At 40.2% G+C, this 18,663-nt stretch overlaps 1 protein-coding gene across 3 annotated transcripts in view; it reads right to left on the bottom strand.

The window, feature by feature from the left end:
* Positions 1-13,607: 13,607 nt before the first annotated feature.
* LOC117397179 (protein c-ets-1-B) overlaps positions 13,608-18,663 on the bottom strand; it is a 36,633-nt gene continuing 31,577 nt past the window's right edge. For all 3 annotated transcript variants that reach the window (XM_059009609.1, XM_059009610.1, XM_059009611.1), the window contains 2 exons: positions 16,168-16,286; positions 13,608-15,118 (listed from right to left, as the gene is read on the bottom strand). In XM_059009609.1, coding sequence (XP_058865592.1) covers positions 14,903-15,118; positions 16,168-16,286 — 335 coding nt within the window. In that variant the 3' untranslated portion in view covers positions 13,608-14,902. The remainder of the gene's footprint in view (positions 15,119-16,167; positions 16,287-18,663) is intronic.

The raw sequence follows: 18,663 nt of genomic DNA, 5'->3' as shown, positions 1-18,663 counted from the left end.
TGACAAACACACTTTCCACCCCTAGTCTTTCTGCTTTGGTAGTAAAACGGATAATACTGGGGTTTGGGCTACTGCTGTAGTTATTAACCACCATAAATTAATACTGTTCTGCTTCTGGTCAATACCAGTTGGAGAGTAGGTACTTTTGAAATGCATTTAGCAATTGAGAAACAGATGATTTAAGATTAGACCTTCCTGTCAATCCACACCATGAGCTCCTGTCACTTTGAAAAGTATAACTTTTTATCATATTATCTATTTTGTTCTTTGCAAACTTAGTCAATGTAAATGACCTGCAGATGACAGAAAAGTTCTGTGTTTGGTTAAGACCTAAATGACCAGTGTGGGTCTATTGGAGTCCCGTATAGCATGAAACATAATGCTATTAATGCAATCAAGAAAACTCGAAAAGAAATACATTTTGGCTGGCCGAAAAGTGCTGAAATTAACAGTAATCTGGGGCTGCCTTGCAGAGGTTAAGGCTTTGTGGGAAAGGAATCTTGCTAACTTTGTGTGAACGCAGTCGTAAGCGATATATAAATGAATTTGCTCTCTTATGATAACATAGTAAATCACTCCAGGCTGCCCCGAGCCACAAACTATGTGAGCATGAAAGCTTGATTCTTTCTTGTCCTCCCCTCCAGCTTACTTACTGCAGCTTTGGCTTCTGTGCCAATAAACAAAGTGCAGCAAAGTCCGTTCCCACAGTACCAAGGGAGTCTTCAGGAGCATGGCACCCCACACTCACACCCGTTTAGACAGACATAGCCTGCATGAAAGACCGGCTAATATGAACATGCAGACCTTTAGGTCAAAGCGAGTTTAATATCAGCATAGTACAATTATCAGAGCCCAGCAGCAAACACAGATTTGGGAGACATACAGCAGTGATATGGTACAACGCTGGCTCATGCCATTGAAATGCCATTAGCGTGACTAAAAAAAGAAAACGTTACCACTGTGGTACTACTCTCCTATCCTTGTGACACCATTGACCCATGGTACAGAACCACTGCATTGCCTTTGCAATGAAGAACATTTGGTAAGGACATTGAATCTCTTGTTCTTTGGGTCTATCACAAGGGAGATACAAGTGGATGGGTTTGATTGGTTGTGGAGCATGCTAAAAGTGCCCAAGCAAGGCAGAGCTTAGTGGGATAAGGAAGACAGACCAAGAGCAGTGTGTGTGTGACTATAGATCCTTCAGCTCCATGTGTCAGGAGCTTGTGGCCTCATGCTCTGGTTTATATGTTAGACCTGAAAGGTACTTATAGAGAGGGGGTGGAGGCTGGAGTTTGAAATACATCCTCAACCTGTTTTGTATTTCACCTTTTTATGCCAAGACGGCTCTGTCATCCGAGAGGAGGGACAGCATTACACTATTAAGGTTTTTAGCTCCAGCCTTTGCTTATGCTATTATGTTGAGTATGTGAACACTACTGAACGTGGTTAAGCATAGTGAAAACCCATTTCACAGCCCAGACAACGGGCGCTGAAACTTGTCAAGTCATTCAACTGCGAATGAAAACATATTATTAACATTTTCTTTGCTTTTATGCAGTCGTATTTAAAATCAGGGTTAAACATTTGGGTCTCTGTTGTGTTGGCTGTTTGGCTGCAGCGCCTCAAACCAAATTTTTTTGATAGAATGGAATTCCGGGGGCTGTTCTATGGCTCTGAACAGTGGCAGATCTACAAACAGTTTCTGTTGCTGAAATCAGACTTCCATTCCTGACTTTCCCATAAGAGTTCTTCCCAACCCTGAATTGAAATCATTAAACTTTGACTCAGGCTAATCCCATTTATTCTGTAACAAAAATGAGTTTGATAGAAGAACTCTGGTTTTCATCTGTGTTACTGGATATTGATTGTGGCAGGAAAAGTCATCTGCACCTCAAATCCGTATCGTAACTCTAAACAAGTTGACTGGGAAGGTTGGATAAGTAATGATGGTGGAACTCTCTCCGAGCTTCAGGGTGTGCGTACACAGTCTCCTCAAGCTCTGCTGGTTAGCACAGATTTATGAGCCAGCCATTGCTAAGATTAGCCAAGGGAAACGACAGTCGCTACTGGGCATTGAATCACTGGGCTGACATTGAGGAGAGCGTGTGGCGGAGCAGGGGAGGAAAAGGTCATTGGGCAACCAGCCGACCAACTGGACAGCCGCTTCCTGTCCTTAATCCTCGAAACACAATTGGGTCAAACTAAAAAGATATTGCCACCAGTGGCCCTGAATTGGAGTATATCATTATTATTTTTTTCAGATGTGCAGCGGGATTAAACCCTGACCAAGTTGTGATACCGATTTCACTCAAGGACAGTGAGGTCCTTTTCTAACCCAGTGCAACAGCAGCCACCACAAGCAAGCCCGCGGGTGTTCAATCATGCCGTTGGGGTCTGTATAGACAGCAGTAGAGCAGAGGGTGATCAGGGTGTATATCAGTATGCTTCAGAACAGAAAGCCTTCGTGAAAGGGGCGGAAGCTGCAACCTTACATCAGAGACTACTACTACGAGTGCAAAGCTGCAGAATGAGGGTTCGGTGTGTGTCTATTTTTGCTAGCCTCAATAAAGATGTGTCATGTTTTTTTTTTCTTCGAATATATTTATGGAAAGTACCTGTTTTTACAAGCAGGTTTGATATTTATTGACACAGACCAGTTGAAAGGCCTTTAAAGAAAGCTAAAACAGGGACCACACAAGAAAGAAAAATACTACATTCAAAACAACAACAAAAAAAAAGAATAACAAGCTCTAAGAAAGTGCCCTGAGCAGAGAGGGGGGAGAGGGTGGGATTGGAAGCCAGGGGACTTTGGCATGCCGGACTGGCCCAATGTTTGGTTTTTCAGGGAGGGGGAGGGAGCAAGGGAGAGTGCTGAAAGCAGCAGTTCCTTCACTCAAATCTGGTTTTTATATCTGTTTGTAATGAAAAATGAGGCCAGAGTAGGCAGTCCTCTTGATGTTGCCTTGTTCCCAATGCTACTTACTGGCAGCAGGATAAATCACACCAAAGCAAATGAGGGAGAGAAAGAAAAAAGGAGGATAGAAATATAAAAAGAGGGAGAGAGACAGAAGATGGGAGGTGTATATCAACAGCAAGCCGAGCACCACAGTCAGCTGCTCAAATTGTTTTTTTAAACGTTTGAACATTGATGATAGATGATAATCATATTCCACCTCCAATATGAGGTTAATGCATGAAGGTGGGTGAGGCAAATAGCGTGAGAGTGGGAGAGGGAGATCATGGAGTGGAGAAAGTGACAGAACTTGAAAGGGAAATTAGTAGCTTTTCACCTCCGGAGACACGGGTTCAAGCCTGGTTTAAGTCACAACTGAAATGAGTTTGGATGTATCAAGAAAGGATACACATCACAAAAACAATTTAGCACAAGTGGCACTGGCATCTTTGCAAGCAGTCTTTCAAAGGAAGGCCAGGGTGTTAGCAGCCCACTTGACCCCCAGTAGTCCCATTTACTCAAAGTTCATATTTCTAGTTTTCAAAAAAAAAAAACAGAAAAGAAGAAAGCATTGATGTTACAAAGCTTTGAATACTCAGAAAGATAATTTAATAGTGAAAACATAGTTTAACCGTAGCAGTTTCCTTTAACAAAAAAATATATATAAAAAAGGTGATGTAAATGAGAATTCTAGCTTTACCTGAGTCATAGTGAAAATGAGTCTGAAATACGTTCATGAGGGTTTTGTGCTAATGTGAGGTAAAAGCTTGGTAGTTAGATCTTTAATGGCCCTCAAAAGAAATTACAAAAAAAAGAGTTAAAAATAGACACATAGTGGGGTTAGTAGTGTGAGAAAGAGAGAGAGAGGAGGGTGAAAGGCAGGACACTTTGATTCGAAGCAGATGCTTGACAAAGTTATGGCTTGGGGAGGGGGGGGGGTTTAATTTCGGAAAATTCTCAGGCTGCAGCATTCCCTTTCTGAGGACTGGCCTCCACAGCCAATCAGAGGACAGAACGGTCTGGCCAGGGGGTTTGCTCAAGCCGCCCCATTGGTTTAAGGGTCACATGGTGGGCTCCAAGTGCAGATGTCCTGGGGACACTGATGAATCCCTATGGTTTGGATGTAAAAATGCTGTAAAAACATGAACTCATGCAACTGGAGACTTGCGCAGTGTTCCAGTCCCCAGCTGCACGCACACAAACACACTCTCGCAAAAACTATGCGTACACACACACCCCCCAAACATTTCCATAGACAGTATTCTGGTAATACTGTTGGTAATTCTACTAGTTTTTCCTTAGGGTAATACACTGGTGTTGTAATGCTATGGCGTTGTTTTACAGTAAACATTGGGTTGCACAGATCTGAATTGGTTTATTAGTAATAAACCACGCTTGCTTCCAATCTGCACCCAGATCTGCGGCTGTGCAGCACCTCTTCACAAAAGAATGACTCACTCTCTTCTAGCCTCTTGTTATTAGTGGTAGCATTGTTCCTCTGTTTAAATCAATCATAATTACTAATGGGAATCATGAATTACCATCTGAAATGGTTTCATTTTCATGCAAACCTGGGGTCCTCTTTGTGCTGCGCCCGTCCGCGTGCCTCATGAATATTTCTCTTTTATTTTTCTGATTATTTTGGACCTGGCGAGATCCGTGACAGGGCAGGGAGGGTGATTGGCAGCGACGGCAGCTGCAATAAAAATGCAAATCCAAATAAGAACAGAACAGCCTCAGCCTGACCCCTGCGTCCGCGCTATCTGGAAGCACTGCTTATTAGTGCTTTGCAGAGAATTCACATTTGACTTTCCCTGTTAAAGAAATAACAATATTATCTCGATACATAATTGCACAATAATAAGCTGCTTGTAAAAAGAAAAAAAAGCAAGTTTCTCATGAGAAAAAGATTGATAAATCAACTGGGGAATTGCTCCCAAATTAATTTCACTGCCCACCAATAAAACCAGTCTTCCACTGTCAACAATGCCTGTGGTCACTGTCATGTTGTCGAGGCATGTGGATCCTTCAAACCTAACTTGACAAAGTTCTGAGATTGATCAGCTACTTGCCCATTGTCCTCCTCTCGTTGGTAAATCTTCTTATGTTCTTAGTCCAGACTAGTCCTTTTTTCTTACCAATCTTCTTACAGCATGGTCAACTGTTGAGTTTAAATACCCCAACATGCCACTGAGATACCATTATAATACAATACCAATGCATTTCCCTGGACTGGGGTCAAATACTGCATAGTGATTCTGACAAAGTAGCATATCACCCTATATCACTGCAATTAAATAGCAGTATGTACAAGTTCACACCATTGCTATGTCAGAATATGAAACTGTTGTATCATTGTGGTACTATTCATTCAATGGCATCCTGTATGCCTGGCCTTATGCATTTCCATTGTGGTGCCACTAAATTGCTACTGAAGATCATTTGGTAAAGATACTGTGTGACCCTCACATCAACTGTCATGCGATAGCGCCTGCTTTCAAAAATATGCTTGCTGTGTGAATGTTATAAAAAAATTATTTATGAGATTGTTGCTGGTGTAGCATAGATAAGAGTTTAGGTAATTCATATACAGCATGCATGGGTATATATCTATGCTTGTCCTGCATATACAAAGAGGTGTACAATAGTGAGTGGGAGATGTGTTATATCCTAAATAAGTAGCTCATGAAAGCATGAGTGTCCTAACTGAATGCCAAGTCTGTCAAACGTTGTCAGATCTTCTACTAAGTGTGCGATGCATATTGCCTGTCTTCAAGTTCTCAAAAGTTTACATTTTACAAGAGAGAATTGTCTGTTATGTTCACACTGAGCACCAGTGCCATTAGTAACCTCACTTGTTTGGTGTGAATATTAGCAAAGTACCATATCTTGAGACTTAACACAGTGGGTGCAATGTCTCACTAAATAAAGTGCCTGTCTTCAAAGCTGTTTGATATAGTTGTTATATTGCTGTGCAAGTACAGTGGAGTATGAGCAGTGGAGTGTGCAGTCAGTGTATGAGGTCTTCAGTCAGGCAACAGGTGTTGGAGCTTCTTTTTTGGCAAAAGTAACAGAATCTTTTTTTTTTTTTGGCAGATAAAAATAACCGCCGTGAATTCCCCCGTTTTGAACAGGTACTTTTTTCTGTCGCTGAAACACCGTGCAGCTGCGACTTCGAGGTTTCTGAAGAGACTATCTGATTGATAAACACAAAGACAGACAGACAGACAGACAGACTGACAGACAGACAGACAGACAGACAGACAGACAGACAGACAGACAGAACTCCTGTTTTAAAAACAATAAAGCATTGGTTTTACAACCGAAAAATAAAAACACTTTACTAAGTGTGTGTAACTACAATGTAATTACAGTATAATTACATGAGTGGTTGCAAAGTAATAACGTTGTTATTACACATGTACATGCAGCGTCATTAGAGGTCCCAGAGTGGCTCATCTGGTAAAAGCATGGCCACATAGTGTGCAGGGTGAGTCATTCAGTCAGGGGAGTGCAGGTTTGTGTCCTGGCTGAGCGAGGTCACCGGTTTTCGCTGGGGATTCTGGAGGGAGCGTTGCATTAGCTCTGGTGCGCCTGTAGGTTAGGGAGGCAAAATCGGCAGGGACTGTTTCTCCTCATCGTACTACTGCGGACCCTGCTGGCCAGGAATCCAGTGAGCTCAGGTGGACACCTGCAGGGCTGGTCTTTGTCCTCCCGAGGCTAGTAGCTTGCAGACTGCTCTCGAGTTCCTGGGTATAAAAGAGGAAGCTGGCTTGGTTGTGGGATCGTAGGACGCCCAATGAACCTTCAGTTCCCCTGAGCTGCATGGGGAATTGCTGCGGTGAGGGGACACAAATAACTGGGCATTCTAAATTGGGGAGAAAATCAGGGGGTAAAATAATTGGGCACACTAAATGAAAAAAAAACATTTTATAATACAGCATTGTTACAAAAGACACTAGGAAATACCACCATTTTTCATTTTCATTTGCAACTACACATGTGTAGTTACTGTGTAGTTAGAGACAATGTAGCATTTCTCACCATGTGCATTCGACCCTGTCTCCTAAGGGAAGGCCTATGTTATTTTCTCACTTTCACTAATGGGTTGCAGTCCGTAAACCAAACTACTGCTAGCATATTGCACCCACAGTTTCCATATTTTGTTAACCTTGTATGCGTCTTATACAGAACTCTATTCATCCAGTTGTGATAAAAGCACAGCTGAGCTTTTGAATTAACTCAAAGGAGATTGAAGGTGTGTGGCTTGATCCATCAGGAACCATAAATTCGGTTTTATCCTTTTTTTTATTTCAAATAACATGTCGAGTTACAAAGGTTTTAACAAGACCGGTTTACTTTGCATTGCTTTCGCTATGGTATAGTAAACTGCTGGAGTCAAACCAGGAATTTTGGAGCGGTACATCAGTAGAAATGCGCTGATTGGATCACCTGAAGCATCTCTAGTCTAAGCTGGCAAGCTCTCAGTGCCTGTTACCGGAGTGTGTGACCCACCACTAACTGGAAACAGGTCTGTGCTAGTAGGATGAGAGCTGTTGCCAACAGATCAAGCCAGAGGGAGCGAGACACAAAGATATTCTTCTGATAAGTAACACCATCCATTTTCATCTGTGCTTGGCATTCACAACATACCTGTCTGGCAGCCCAGACTTCACAAGCAATATGCTGCTCTCTTGCGGGGTCAGTTCCTGTTTTTCGATTCCAATTCCACTTCCAATTCCTTTTTAGAATCAATTCCCAATTCCAATTCCAATTCCAATTCCCAATTCCAGTTCCCCAATCCCATTCCCATTGCCTTTTAATCTTAGAAAAAGACCTTCGACCGGTTTCAGAGACTGGTTTGCTCTAGTCTTTTAAAGCTACTGAAGGTCTATGAAACCAGCTGAATATGACAGATTCGACTTAATATTTTCTGAACCCAATTTGAATGTAAAAGCTATTATTGTATGTGAATTCCATATCATATCGTTCACATTCTATGAAAATTCTGTATATTTGGTTGTTATATATATATATATATATATATATATATATATATATATATATATATATATATATGTGTGTGTATGTGTGTGTGTGTTTTCTAGTTATCAATTATTTTTAATCTAAACTATATGTACTATACAAGCTGTGTGCTTGTTTTTTTTTTTTATTTAGACGTGGGCTGTATAGAAGCCAGACATTACAAACACATGAATGGGCCCTGTGTGGATATTCTCTGGGCTGACTTCATTGTCAGGCATGGAAGAAACATGCCTGTTAACCAGGAACATGCCATGGATGAAAGTGCGGGCCTGGGCTGGTGGGTCGTGGACCAGAGCTCAGCTCTTTAACAGTGCACGATGCCAGGCAAAAGCTTTCAGTGCTACATTTTCAACTTTCGGGTCTGAGTACTAAAATTCATACTTCTGACTTCCCCTGAGAGCATAGTGTTAAGACACAGAAATGTGTTTTTACTTACAGTACCAATGGTATAGCACTATGATGGTTTCAGAAAGTCATTTAGCAGTTCATGAAATACGTCATTAACTTTCATGCATCTTCTTTTTCCGTTTAGTCCAAAATAAATGAACAGCTATATAAAATATCATACGAACTGACACAGTTTATCTTTATTAAAAATGTGCATGGCATTTTGCAAATGCATGGCTGATATATTTTGCTAATGTCTTCTGAACAAGTTGGTTTCAACAACACAATACTTAAAGCTGTCTTATTTTCACCAGCCTCATCGACTAAGTGCAGCTATCCTTCAATGTTAAAAACAGTTCATCAGAATTAATATTGAAATGAATACTTAAGAACACCACTCTATGTTACAATGTACAGTTGTCCTGTCAAGAATACTCTTAGAATTAACATGTGATTCCCTGCACACACACACACACACACACACATCTCCACAGGTCTCGCCTCAGCTGTGTGATGTCACATCCTGTAATAATCTCTCCCCTCGGTCAAGTTCTGGTCGAGTTACTGTGTTCCTACGGTAACCCTTCACCCAGATGCAGTGATAGAAACGTCTGTCAGTCAGTCAAGGCCTCGGGGGTGTTACCTAGAATTCAGGTGACCACAGACACAGGGCAAACAAATTAGCAAGCTGCTCTGGTCCCCAGTGTTTCTGATTGGCTGAAGGAGTCTCAGGGAAAGTAGGGATTGGGAAGATTGAGAGTCAAGGAGGAGAAAAGGCTTCTTCAGAAGTACATTATAATATACTGACATACTGATAATGGACAACAATGGTTATCATGCATTCTTAAACCTCCACTGTTGTCAAACAAACAGGATTTAACAATCCCCAAATATAGCTCTACTTTAAAAGCTATTCTTGATTGTTTTTATTTACTTTCTAGAAGCCAACCATTAAACAATTCCATGACTCTCAAACTTTATTTATGACATCAAAACATATATTGTCAATATATTCCATAACATAGAATATGCTATTCTTTTCTTTCTGTAATGACAATTGAAGTACAATCATATTGAAATATGTGTTGCAGCTGCACCTGCCATAATATATTGCTTAAGTTATTAGCCAACTGAAGTTACTCAAACTGACCAGGAAACTAGGATTGCCAAACTCCATTCCGCATTCTCCTTCATGAGAACCTCATGTGCATGTTTCTGTGCAACTCAAAAGTTCTGTTTTAGACTTTGTGTGGGTTTGACCAAACAAAAGTTGCCTAACAGGCTTCGAACAAAATATTTTTATGTAGCAGAGCAGCAAAACACAAAGGTAGCCAGCCTCTCCCGGGAGTCCAAAACAGAACTAAATGCAGCACAAAGGGCCAGGAGGTGGGCCAGGCTAAATTGACAATTAATTAAGCCATTTAGCATGACAAGCTGCATTCACATGATCATTAAGACTCTTTTCTGGAAACATTTATAAAGTAATACATTTAACACACTAAAATATGATGGTAAAGATAATGCTGTAGTTGATTTTACAATAGAGAATCATAAGATCTCCAACAGAGGAGAAGTGTGACAAGAAAAGATATTCCTGATGCCAATGAGAGCTGGTCATGCGATCTTCATGCAGTTCAATCTCAGATTTGTGTGGAAGCAAACTCATTCCATATTTGAATAGTTTTTTGTTTTATTCAATAAGATACATTTTGGTGGTGGTGAGAGGATTGGATAAAGAGACTAGGTTTCACGTGGGTCTGAGAGGCTCAAACAGCAAACTAAGAAGGTTGGTTTATCCACACACACACACACACACACACACACACACACAGTACCAGAGTGGGTATGACCCCGATCTCAAACATCAGCACTCTTCTAAAACACATTCATAATGAAAACGAGCTGAATACACGCTGCTCCACGCAAATTGTTAACGATCTTTTTTTTTGTTGGTGCGTTTGACCACCAAAGGGTAAAATCAACCAAATTAACATGGATACAAAAGCAAACATGGAAGTGTCACCCTAGACCAGGGCTTACCAAACACGGTCATCGAGACCCGTGTTTTCTGATTTTCATTCCAAGCTCTCAAGTACCCAACTTAAACCCTTAATTAAACCAATAATTTGCTTAATTACTTTTTTTAATTGTTCTCAGATGTCATGTTACTTGTAACATCGTATAGTTGAAATCTTCAACTGTTTAAGAGCTGGAAACAATTAAAAAGGTCTAATTAATCAAAGTATTACTTTAATGAAGGGTTTAGTTAAGTAATTAAGAGCTCAGTTGGAATGAAAACCAGAAGACAATGGGGGGATCGGGTTTGGGGAGCCCTGGTCTGGACAGGATTAAACAAAATTGTGTTTGGAGGAATGAGTTAATTTACTGTAGGTAAAAAGCAAAAGGAGTCTGGTGACCTTGTAGTGGCATAACTGGAATCCTCTGCTGGAAAGAATCTCAAGACTTTATAGAAGAGGAGTGGTGCTTTGTGTGAGGATACTATATTCAGATGCATTGACAGAGCTGTACTGGGAATCTCACCCAGAGTACATGTGTGTCTGCGGCCAGTTGTAATGAAATCTGTGTTGGGTAATACAGAGATGCTTCTGCAAGCTGGTCTCTGATCTTGGAGCAAATACCTTTCAGAATTACACCACTGTTAAAAAAGAGAACAAATAAAAACACAAGACTCAAAAGTTATGAAATATTTTTTTATCATGTTTTTTTTTTTTTTTTTTTTAAGTACAATAAGATTTAAGACTACTGTTTTATAAAACTTTCCAGCAGAAATTCAATGATGGCCCAGCATCAGCCTCTTTTAAAACAATTATTTTGCAGACAGGCAATCTGTTTTTTTTTGTTTGTTTGTTTTTTTATTTACAAAAGAAAAAGTAAAAGTCGCTACATTTTTTAAACGGTCTTTTTTTACATTTAAAGCACCAGCTTTTTGTCTGCTTCTCTATTTCAAATTTTATAAAATATAAATTATTTGAAAAATATCAGAAAGTTTGTGTAACACATACATAAAAAAATGATCTTATTAAACAACAGCAACAAAACCAAAACCATATAAAATAATCTCAACAACAAAAATAATGGCTTCCTTGCGGTATACATATAGATCTGTAAAAAGGGTTCCACTGAGAATGATCCATGTGTGGTAGAGTTTACTCAATATTTCATACGAAGCATTGCAAGAAGTTTCAGCTTAATTCCGTGAATCATTTTATTTTCATGTAGCCACATTGCTAAAGTTTAGAAAAATGCACTATGTGTGCTTAATTCAAAACAGGCACTGTCAATTCAGAGTCTGATATTCTCAGAAACTTGAACATATTGGTTCTGAGGTTCTCCCCCACACTTTTGGAAGCTTGGGTGAAACATCTTGCAACATGCAATGTAACAATATAGTGCAAACCCTACCGGATTCTATACAGCTACATACACATACATGCACATACGTACATTATACATACTGTAGACAGATGTATACAAACACATATATAAGTATGCTTGAATACAAACACTTCTTTGGAATGGTTAAAAATACTGCGAGGTGACGAGAATTCTTGCTTTCACTAGCTTACTTATGGAGTGTTCCACCCCATTGTAAAGTACGAAGAATCAGCTACTTTCTTTCTGTTCATACCTATGTGAGGTTTCGAGTGAAGACACAGGGGTTTTAACTACAACAGAGGTGCTGACACCGAGAGGCCTGTTTGATTGTCATTGGGAGGCAAGAGGTCCAGGACACCAAACTGCGGCGTTGCACAGAAGGAGGTCACAGCAACGCCACTGTCACACCACTGCAGCAGTGTAGCAGTGGTCACCCCCATAGCAACCCAACAGCACAGGCCTGTGCGGTCCAGCAAGGATATTCCTGAGCAAGTTCCGGCTTGGGGGGGGAAAACATTAAGAGCTAATGTGTGCGTTTTAGTCAAACTAAAAATACCGCGTTTCAACTGGAGAGGTGATAATTATGATAATTACCAAGTAAAAATAATCCTTTTTGGGAAAGTTATTTTAGTTATCCTAACTCAAACAGAGACGTGTTTTTTTTTCTTAGTCTAACACATATTTATCTTGCAAATCAACAATGTCTCTTTTGAGTCGACAGATAAGACAAGTAACTGTCTTCATTTTATGCAGCAGAATTCTGGTCACCTGCACTGCACACTGTATACAGACCCCATCTTTTTAAGTAAAACAATGAAATCCAATCCGCCCTCACTTTTATAATACTTTCTTTACAATATAGTTCTGCTACATTCCACCTTCATTTTCAATCTCTACAAAAAAGAAAAATGACTATCCAGCCCCAGCACTCTGTTGGTTTGACCAGTTATCTAAGTGGATCTACAGCTCTGTGTTGACTGCTCGGAGTTAACAGCCGTGCTCCTTGATAACGGTTTGCAGAAAAAGAGCTGATTCAGATATCCTGATAGCAGGTGAAACATAGTCAAGTAAGTCGACAGCCGCTTCAGCGAACTCCCTCGTCAGTGGAAACACTCAAAGGCCTGCAGTGCTGCTACTGCCTTGTCTGCCCACTCTTTTTCATCAACGTTTTCAGTCCACGATTCGGTCTCTCTTTCTGAAACAGCTCTTCAAAAAACACCTACCCTCATTAAGGTTCTCTGTTTAAACAAACTTTTTTTTGTTCAATCCTCTTAAGCTATATCGTTCTACATCCCCTCCCGTGCTAAAGCTCTCTGTTTAAACTATGCATCCCATTCACAAAACTCAGGAGTTATTTAAAAGTTTTATGAACATATAGTCAGCACTCAAAATCTCTTTATTTTACAACAAATAACTAACCGATCAGCTTATAGATACCGTGACACAGTCAGGACCATAAAAATAACATTCAGAACTTTGAACTCCTTCAGTCCCATCTTAACCCATCATTTACTAGTTACTGTTTTACAATGTCCATCATTTCCAGAGGTATAATAAATCAGACTTCTCAAAACATGACAAGCTGAATGCGAAACACTGAAAAACAAAGCTGGAGAATGAATGCAAGACGACACAAGCCTTGATTTGGGATCTGTTTTCCAACAGTTCAGTAGTTTGTGACAGTGTGCTTCACTATAATTAGCTCTCCTGTACCCCTTGCATTCGCTGCAATCTCTAGCAGTGTGTGGAGAGTTCTATGCGTTAACGTAAAATAAAAAGAAATCAAAGCTCCATTTTTTAGACAAAGCGGGGCAGACATTCCTTAAAAGGGATAGTTTTGTAGCAATTTTATTTAAAAAAAATAACACTCTCAATAGGAATATAAGAAAGCACATTTTGCAGATCATTATGACATGTTTAGCAATCCTGCACACAGGGCCAGCGTGCAACAGCACAATACAATCTGGTAGAACTCCAGCAAACAGACATGTACAGATCTGACTGGCTACTCTTTATTAATGCCTTTCGATGTCTGCACGTTGCTACTTTTTGCAGTAAAACCTTTCACACGGAGAGCAGGTGGCTCTGTCAGTTGCTGCTGTTACAGAAGTCAGGTAGATTTTTATCCGAGACTTTCGATTTATCTAAACCAGTTGCTTTTGGTATGAGGTGGCGAGTGCTTTTAAGTTGATGGGAGTGGACACCTCTATGCAAATAAGTGGCCAATACTATGCGTCATTGACTCCAGTGTTGTACAAGAACAATCGGGTGGTTTACCCTTTAAAAATGAACCATTATCCAGCTCTGTGCACAGAATTTCTCATTCCTTCTCCATCTCCAGTCTTAAGGAGATGTACTTACACTGTGGTTTGTAAAAAATCCTTTTTCGATGGGGTCTAATATACATTTACCTTCATCTATTTTAAAAACGTACACACGGATAACTTGGCCACAAAAATACAATACTGAATTCAGTTTAGACATGAGCTTAAGACACAATAGGAATACTGGCACAGACTTGTATAAAAATGACAATAATAATATTAATAATAATAATAATAACAATAATTAAAAATTACATTTTTTTTTGGTCCCAAGTGATGAGAATTGTTCCCCTTTGTTCACGTGGACAGAGGGTCAGTGAGTGAGACAGCAACAACAAACACAGATAATATACCTATATAGTTCATTTTATTTGGCAACAGTTTTCGTAGCAGGACATTTCCGTCCATCTTTTTTCCATCCCAGAATCCTCTCCTCCCTCTTCTGTCTTGTTTCCATGTCAGTTACTCGTGCTATTAAAGCAAAACTGTTCAAACTTTTTTTTTTTTTTTTTTTTTTTTTTAAATTAATTAATTTTTTTAATTGCTAGCTTTTCATTTGTCTCTGTCTTGAGCTGCAATTTTTTGGAGGGGACGTTTGTCTTTGTCGCACGTGTACGGAATGACCCCTTTTTCTTTTTGAAAAGCTCAGAAAGTAAATTGACAAACAGCTCTGCATTAAAAAAAAAAAAGCAACTCAAGACTCAATCCCACCGCACCCACCAATCTGTCAGTAAAGCCTTCAGTCTGGTCCTTCCTTCGTACACCTCCCCCCCCACCCCACCTCCGCTCAGTTTCACTCATCCACGTCCGGTTTCACATCCAACATGGCGTGCAGCTCCTCGGGCGTGTACCCCAGCAGGCTTTTCAAGTCACACACGAAGCGGTACACGTATCGCTTCCCTGACGTCTTGTGGATGATGTTTTTGTCATAGTAATAGCGCAGGCCTCGACTCAACTTCTCGTAGTTCATCTTGGGCTTGTTCTTCCGTTTTCCCCATCGTCTGGCTACCTGTAAAGAAAAAAACAACTCAATCAATACAAATGTATTTTTATATAGCGCCCTCCCTTCAAGCCATGGCATCCCAGAGCGCTGTACAAAGTTAAAAACAAAACAAGACAGCTCATGTGTACAACACACTCCAGCGACAACCAGTTATTAAAAGCATGTTCAAAAAAGGATGTTTTCAATTAAGACTTAAAAGAATCTAATGTTTCAAACTGCAGTTCCACAAACAAGGCGAACAACAGCTGAACTGGCTGCAGTTGATTTAAGATTATTTATTTGGAACAACTAGAGTCCTGCATTTCCTGATCTCAAAGAATGACTAGGAATATATGGAGTTAGTCGTTCCTGGAAACACGATGGCCCTAATCCATGAAGGACCTTATAAATATATCAAACTTAATATATTGCATGTACTGTTTCCAAAATGCCACCCCAGTTAATCGAACCTTCATGAAGGTGTTTTTAATTAACAGCACTCCCCTTGCTTCTCTCTCTCTTGCAATATTATAAAACTGGTAAAATAGGATTAATCTCTCATTCACACACCAGCTTAATGTAATGACTGAACATGCATCTCTTGAGAGACTCACTGCAAGAATTCATGATAAAACCACAGAATTTGATATGGTCTGGAATCCCTGTTTTCACTTTCTAGGTTAGTGAGTATTAATGCTTAAACCAATCCACTGATAACACCCTCAACACTGTCATTATTTCATCTCTGGTTTGCAACTTGTTGAATATATTTATTCATTTATGAATTGGTCTATTTAGCCATCTGTCTATATATATATATATATATATATATATGTTTTTTTTTTAAATTTATTTACTTATTGGTTTGTTTATTTCCAATATTAAGTTTGATATTTTTAACTGTTATTTCAATCCTCTTTATTATAGATGTGTTTACTTGTTAGACTGGGGTGAGGGGGGCTGAAGGGTGAGATTGGGAGGGTGTGAGGATTGGGGTATATGTAGTGTAAAGTGCTTTCCTTAGATTTTGTTGATTTGATTGTTTATATGTAATAAAAAACAAACCCAGCGCTCACCTCATCGGGGTCGGAGAGTTTGAACTCCCAGCCATCCCCCGTCCAGCTGATGAAGGACTGACACGACTTGTCCGTCAGCAGCTCCAGCAGAAACTGCCAGAGCTGGATGGGTCCGCTACCTGCCAGAGAGGAGAACAGGCATGGATTAGAAACGTGACGCACAAGCTAAACCGCAGTGCATTAATGCAGTTCACAGGACCCGTGATTGCGGCACACGCTGAGAAGCAAACATCTCTGCCTCTTCAATAACTGTTAAGCATTAAGGATCTGAAAAAAATATAACTATAACACTATATTGACATTGAATCAAATTAAGAGCTTATCAGATGCTTCCAAAAAAGTGTTTTTCAGGACTTGTTTGCCTATATCTGTAAGATCGAACAAGGAAACTGAATGGGTTGTAAAGAACTATTTTTTTTTCATTGAATCAGCCCAACCAAATAATTAACTCTTTTTTCGTAATTCTTTGGGAAAAAAAACATGACTGAAGTATGTAAATGGTTTTCAAAGCTGCATCCTTAGAATTTACTAAGAAAAGCATCTAAACTTCCAAACACAGCTCTTCAAAGGCTTACGATAAATGTCCACACCAGTATCTCTGTTTTTTCTGAATCCTTTCCTCACAACAAGGTACTTGTAGCACTTATTATTGCAATAGCAAAATGGGACAGCTGGTCTAGTGGAACCCATTTCTAAGCTTGTTGCGTGTCGGTAGAGAGCTCTGGGTTGCAAAGGCAGCTTGCTGGGTTGCAAGGCTGGCCAGCGAATTAACTCTGCAGCCAAGTGGCTCTCTGCTAGGATATTGTGCCTGTGTGGGGTTTTTGTTTTTGGTTTGTTTGTTTCCTTCGCCCTGTGGCTAATTCTCTCAGTCTTTCCAAAAATTCCACGCAGATGATATCACGCAATTCTCAGAAAGGGTATTTTTCTTTTTCTGCACGAGACTTGAGAGCATGACTGCGCCAGGGAGGCGTGTCCTGAGGAACAAGACTCGGCTCTCATTCACAATTCTCTACGCACTCTCCCGTGGCTTTCATATTTTAGTGCTGCTTAACAGGCGAGCCTGGCACCCACAACAACACAAAATACCACTGGGATAATACCAATGTGCATCCCACGTACTGCAATGAATGACCATTATGATAAAACTTGACATAGGAAACCGCTACCACTGCGGTCTCATTCTATCGATGGCAGTTTCACTAATATAGCCTTGAGCCACTACTTTCCATGCAGGACCGTAGCATTGCCGTTGTGGTCTACAGCATTGCCACTGAGGATCAAGTCGCGATCCCCCATTTCTAAAACAAACCGTTGTAACACCGAAGGCGACTGCATTTGAGGCTGTAAGGTTGCCCATCACACTTGCAAAAGAGCTAGGTGAGATTTAGTTCTACTTAACTAAAATTAACATTTAAAAAGCTTTTTCAATACATGTTATTACAGTATGCTCCATTTGTCTTGCTATCTACTGTAGTGAATTAAGTCCTGTTTGATCACAATGAAAAGTAGCAGTGTGCTTTCTGCAATCTGCAGTTTTGCAGCAAGGAGAAACTGTTTTTTGTTAAGGCACAATGATGTATACTTAACTGGGGCCCAGACTAACTGGATCAACTTTTCTGTTGAAAACTGACAGTACACATTCAGTCCGCACCAAGAGACCAGCTTGTGATCGCTATTTTAAAGAATGCACAAAACAATTTAACTGGGGACATAGACATGATCAGCATTCTGCAATCTCCTGTCATGTCACTAGCCAGACAATGTGACCATTGTGGAGCGGGCACCATGTGACGGCCCGCAGCTCAGGACTCGGCTATTCTTACCCGCTGCCAGGGCCTAGGGGTCAACGAGAGATACAGTGCGATTCATTCTCGATCACCTTCCTGCACGGCACATTCTTAAAGACTGCTGCTGACTCGAGCCCCACAGTGTGGGTGGAAGCTATGAAAAAGCAGAGCTACAACCCAACCACTGGCAGTCTACCCTCGCTGTCAAGTGCCTGTTTCTTTTCATGCCTTTAACCTTTAAAAGGTGCTTGGTGGTGAATTTCTTACAAATGAAATGAAGCTTCCAGACAGAGCACTGTGTCTGTCTGTCTGCCTATCCACACGGCAAGCACAAGATTCTTACAGTGTATGTCTGATCCAGACAAACAGACAGCTTCAGTCTGTAGTCCTTCCTACTCTATAACAAGTACCAAAACGCTGCCAAAAGAATTTGTAAAGGAACAAAATATACCACCTGGAAAACATTGCTTTTGAATAATTCCTGTAAGTTATATAATTCAACACTTTAATATTATTTATTAATAATAACATACGTAGTATTATTCAAAAAGGACCAGAACATTTAACTAAATAACTAAACTAAATGAGAAGACTTTCAGAATTTGTTAAGACTCTTGACTTCTCGCTTGTCGTTATGGGCTGTTGCAATGAAAAACAAGAAACCCTCAAGGTGGAGGCAGTTAGGAGTGAATCTCTCACCTTTCTCTCT

The sequence above is a fragment of the Acipenser ruthenus genome, chromosome 39 (assembly GCF_902713425.1).
Source record: "Acipenser ruthenus chromosome 39, fAciRut3.2 maternal haplotype, whole genome shotgun sequence".
Classification (NCBI taxonomy): Eukaryota; Metazoa; Chordata; class Actinopteri; order Acipenseriformes; family Acipenseridae; genus Acipenser; species Acipenser ruthenus.
This window is presented reverse-complemented; position numbering and strand designations above follow the sequence as displayed.